Source organism: Crocuta crocuta, unplaced genomic scaffold (assembly GCF_008692635.1).
Source record: "Crocuta crocuta isolate KB4526 unplaced genomic scaffold, BGI_CrCroc_1.0 scaffold344, whole genome shotgun sequence".
In the NCBI taxonomy this organism is placed as follows: domain Eukaryota; kingdom Metazoa; phylum Chordata; class Mammalia; order Carnivora; family Hyaenidae; genus Crocuta; species Crocuta crocuta.
Window position 1 is genome coordinate 560,295 of NW_027533081.1, and position 5,187 is coordinate 565,481.

A 5,187-nucleotide genomic window follows, 5' to 3' on the forward strand; every position below is an offset into this window, starting at 1 on the left:
GCCGCGCCGACGCAGCCTCCGTCCGCGTGCCGCAGCCACCGCCCCGACCACCCTAGCCAATCCGCCTGGAGCTCTTTGGGGGGAGGGGCCAATCCGCGCGAGGGGGACGCACGTGACAATGCCCGGCGCTCTGGGCATGCGCTCTGGCGCCTTCGACGGGGCGAAAGCCCGCGTGCGCGGCGGAACCCCGGTCCTGCTAAGGTCCCGCAAGGCATGTTGAGGAAGCGGGCCATAGATACGCAGAGAATATGGTCAACCCCCGAACTCTTCAAAGTTTTTAGGCCCTCACTCCTCCTCATTCCGACAGCGTACCCTCCTCGCGATCTGTATGTAGACAACACCCCAAGGACTTCACTCAGCCCCTAATTCCTCTGCCCCAGACTTCACTCTTCCACTTCTGATTTACTCTCCATCAAATCCACCCACCCCTCCGCAGCTTTATCTTCTCTCTTCCCCTGTATAACCCAATACTTGCTGGTGCCTCTTCACATGGGTTTCAGAAGGTTCTGTCTTCATGGTACCATCTTGGACAATCTTACCCACTCCGAGGTTCCGGCTCAGGGCTGACTTAACTAACTCTAACCTACGTCTCAGGCCCAAACCTTTCTTGAGTTCCAGAACCACAGCCAAGTGTCCGCTGGGGAAGTTTTTTGGGCATCTCATGGTGAACACGTCCAGATTGGCATACAGCTTCTTCCCTCCTAAGCCCAAACCCGCTTCTCTTCTCCCTCTCCTAGTTGATCAGCAATGACACCACCACCCACCCCAGCCACTAACAAGAGTGCACCCTGGATTGCTTCCTTCCTGTCACCTCCTCAACCCCAACAATCCATGGGGTGTACCTGGTAAGTCTAGAGATTTTTCACTTCCCACCCCCAAGCCACCAACCCTCTAGGTTCTGCTGTCCCCAACATAGGAAATGGCCCTCACTTCCTCCTGCTTTGAGGTCAGAGAGCAAGATGGAAACAACCAAGAAGGAAAAATGTTCTACCCTAGGGGGGCCAGCAGACTTAGATATACCTAGGTTCAAATCTTCATCCTGCTTCCTGACCCCGCGTAACTTGAAATGAGACGTTACTTTGAAATATACAGTGTGTGCCTTTTTATAAACAGCACAAGGATCCTCTGAGGGGTCAAGCCAACCCCTAATCAATCCTCCCCCCATGTTACGCTAATAATACTTAACACTTTATGTACTTATTTGTAGTTTTTCTAAAGTTGTATCAGTGCCCTCCTCTGTGCCAGGCACTGCCAAGAGATATATAAAAAGGGATGTTGTCCCTGCCCTCAGGGTCTAGTGAGGACTTCAGCCACAGGGAGAAATTTCAATCTAACAGGCTCTGCTGGAGGAATATTGGATGCTGTGGAGCCCAGGACAAGCTTCCCCTAGGAGGGAACATTTGAGCAGAGCCCTGAGTTCACAAATATCTCCCAGCAAGGGCCAGAGACAGCTGTATGAGTCTCCAGCCAGAATCTACACAGAAGAATGGCTACTTCCAAGCATGGGTGCCTGGCATCTTGATGTGCTCAGCCAGAAGTGAGAGGTATTCCCAAAGGCCCATCTGGAAACCTAGGGCTCCTCTTAAAGGAGACAGGCTTGAATGACTGTCACTGGGCACATAAAAGCCTTTTGCATTGTGTCAGGTCCTGATGGTGGAGCTGCCCCTGCACCCTGTGTAACTTGAAATGAGACTGGGGCCTGCGGCCTGGCTCCTTGGCAGTCAGTCCCCCTAATTGTAGCTGTTAGGATGGACATGCCACGCTTCTCGGTCCCTCTTGCAGTCTCAGGGCAGCACACCACCCTGTAAGAAAACAAGCTGGCATGGTTGATGGGCATCATCTGTAGGCTTCATATACCAAGTCCACCCACCCAGCCCAGATAGTGCTGCTTCTAGATCCCAGGAGAACATTCTCTCCAGAGCCTGACCCTCCCCAAGCCCTCTGGGAGGCCTGGGTGCCGTTCACTTGCACATGGTCAAGGTTGGGCTGGGCCTGAGTCAGACCCTAGCATACCTTTCATGTAATACAGCATGTTTCCATTTCTCCACAAGGCCATGGCCAAACCTGGAGTCCCCAGTCTTACCCAGGGAGTTGGCGTGGAAAGATCCTCTTCAAACCAAAACTTTTCTGACCCCAGGGCCTCTGCCCCTGCTCCTGTCCAGCCATACCCAGAGGAATTTGTGGGATCGTCTCCAAGTTCTGCACTCACCTAATCGTCTGATGGAGGGTCCAGTCCAGTTCCACACCTGCTCCTGCTAGGAAGTGGAGGAGGCAGCAAAACTCGCTCCTCTCAGGCGCTGTGGGTGGTGGACTGGGCCTGACCGATGCCCTTTCATCATTGCACTGCTTCCCAGCGGCCCACAGTAGTGCAACAGGGAAAGAGTGTCAGGCAGGCCTACCAGCGCCTCTCCCGGTGGTGGTCGGTGAGGATCTGAGATCTGGAATGCAGGCCCACTGGGGTGGGGCCCCCGAGCCCTGGGGGGAAGGGTGCCCTCTGACCCCAGAGGCCCAGGCCTGGCCAGGATCTCAAGTTTCCATGGAGAAGGGAGCGAGCTGGGGAGGGGGGAGGGGAGGGCCTGCAGGCCCAAGGGACCCCGCCTGAGGAAAGGAGAGTTGTGGTGTGGGGAGGGGGGGGTCCCCAAGGCTGGTCCCAGATGCTTTGACAATATCATTGCACTGCTTCTCAGAGCACAGTAGTGCAACCTCGTCAGAGCACCTGGGGCCAGCAGGGGGGACCCCCATGGTCCCCAGTAAGCGCAGGGCGGGAAGCTCAACCGTGGGTGGGTGGGGCTGGAAGCCCTGTCCAAGACCTCAGGGAGAAGTGGAGAATTTCAGCAGGGCTGCTGTCCTGGAGATAGTCAGAAGGTCCGGGACTTTCCCCAGTACGCTCCACATTGCGGTGCGGGAGAAACCCCAGACTGAGGGGTAGCTCCAACCCAGGAGCGGGAGCGGACGGGGGGAGGGGGCAAACACACAAAGGAGAGGGGCCCGCACTCCACCGGAGTCTGAAGCCCACTCACGCACGGAGCGAGGGTGGGTACACCCCGACGACCCTACGCCCTCACTCGACCCACGGCTCCAAGAGAAGGAGGGTGGCCCCATTCGGAACCACGCGCCCCTGCCGGCTCACGCCCCCATCCCTGGCCCCTAGCCCCAACTCCACTCCGTGTTCAGTCCTAAAGATTCTCTGCCTGGCGGCCCAGAGCGAAGCAAAAGAACGAGGGGGCTTCCCGCCCTTCTGGAGTCCCCCGCAGGGAGAGAAGGCGCCAGGGATCCGGGCTGCGCCCCTCCGCACAGTCCCACAGGGTAGGGCCGCCGTGCCTGTGCCCTCCACCTCGGACCTTGCTACTCACGCGGCGGGACACACCTTTCGAACCAGGCCGGGACAGGACGCAGAAGGTTAGGGGGAGAAAGGTCCTAGCGGTTGTTCGCGCGTGTCCTCCCCATCAGGACGACCCCGCACCTCGTGGCGCCCTCTTGCTCACCGGCTCCATCTTTAACCCGCTGACAGTCGGCGGGGCCGGCCCCCGGCTTCTTAGCATAACGCCACGCTCATTGGCCGGAGCCGGCGCGGGGGCTTCGCTTCCCGCACGCCTATTGGCTAAGACCAGAGCGATTTCAAAATAGCCTCCGGGCCCGGATTGGCCGGGCGCGGGCCAAGTCCCTGGCTCTGTGGTTTTAACAATGAGTACTACAAACACTTTCTCCTCATTCATAACTTATCAAAAGGAATTTTGCCCGCCTTTTCTCGGCTCCTGTCTCCGCGAGTTTAGGAGCGGCGCCCGCGAGCAGCTCTTAGAAGCCCTGAGGGGGGCGCCGTCCGCGCAGCCGAGCTCACTGGGTAGAGGGCTGCGATCCTAGGAATCCTAAAACCCTGAAACCTCTTTCTAGCCTGGTGTGGAGTAGGGCCGCAGGCTGTTTCTTTTTGCGTGCTCACATCATTCCTTGTGCCTCCCGGACTTGATATTCGGCTGCGTTGGATTTCCCGGGTGGGTTAACTCCCTTCCCCGCCCAACGCCACCTCATCGTCCTGCTTGACCAGAGTGGGGTTTGCCTGAAGCGACCCGGTTAGGTCTGAGATTCAGAGATCCGCTCCTGGAGCCCGGGGAACTTGTGGATCTGTGGGAGGTACGGGGAAGTGGGTGTCGGCTTGGGTCCATTTTGTGGATAAGCATTCATGAAGTGCCTACCTGGGGCTGATGACCCATAAGGATATAAACATTGGCCCTCACACAGCTGCAGTGTGTATGTGTGTAAGGCGGCGGGGGGGGGGGACGGAATTCTTAGGCTACATTGTATCTGTTCCTTCCCACACCCCACACCCCCACCCCTGAGTCCAATGGCTGAGGGCAAATGTTTTGTTTTGTTTTTAATGTTTTTTTTTTTTATTTCTAGGAGAGAGACAGCGTGAGCAGGGGAGGGTCAGAGAGAGAGGGAGTCACAGACTGAAACAGGCTCCAGGCTCTGAGCTGGCAGTCAGCACAGAGCCCGACGCGGGGCTCGAACCCACGAACCGCGAGATCATGACCTAAGCGAAAGTCGGACGCTTAACCGACTAAGCCACCCAGGCGCCCCTGCTGAGGGCAAATGTTTTTGAGGCAGGCAGAGCTAAGTTTTAATCTTTACCAACCTGCTGCCTCCTCTGCAAAATTAAGATGATAATTGAGCCTGCTTCAAGGGTTATTTCAGCAGCAAATGAGATGCTGTGTAAATCGTTGGCCCAGCGCCTGACACTTAGTGTTCAATAAATGAGTGCTCTGCTGCTACCACAACTTAATTTTTGGTCTTGTCCTGCATTTTGTCTGCAACTATCTTATATGCTCCCACAGCTTCAGCCTTGGTCCTCCAAGGATTCCTACATGCTGTGCACTGTCTGATTCTGCTATTAATCTAGTTTGTACTCCAATCCTGTCACAGGTTAGGTGAGTGATGAGAGAGGAGGTTAAACCTGTAGACAATGTTTGAGAGGTTTGGCAGTGGAGGGGTCAGGAGCTCTGTGTTTGACCAGAGCAGGAGCCCATGGGTTGGGAGGGTGGGGAAGTAATGGTCCAGGGCCTACATGTGACCCTCCTCCCCTCAAGCCTCACAATTGGCTAGAGCTATTCTCCCACCCCCTAACGCCAGATTTCTTACCTCTGCCCACACTCCTCCAAGCCCCTTCCAACCAGTTGCTACCTCATTCAGGAA

General features: G+C 56.4%; 1 protein-coding gene and 1 long non-coding RNA gene across 2 annotated transcripts in view; one reads left to right on the forward strand and one right to left on the reverse strand.

The window, feature by feature from the left end:
- The window catches only part of LOC144216523 (uncharacterized), a 10,855-nt gene extending 10,717 nt beyond the window's left edge, over positions 1–138 (reverse strand). Inside the window, exon 1 of the mRNA XM_077745918.1 lies at positions 113–138. Within this exon, the coding sequence (XP_077602044.1) occupies positions 113–138 (26 nt within the window). The remainder of the gene's footprint in view (positions 1–112) is intronic.
- An 8-nt stretch (positions 139–146) lies between these two features.
- On the forward strand, positions 147–3,451 carry LOC144216508 (uncharacterized). Its single transcript, XR_013330678.1, has 5 exons — positions 147–326; positions 738–845; positions 1,338–1,544; positions 2,138–2,423; positions 3,175–3,451. It is a non-coding gene; the product is annotated as an uncharacterized LOC144216508 (long non-coding RNA).
- Positions 3,452–5,187: the final 1,736 nt, after the last annotated feature.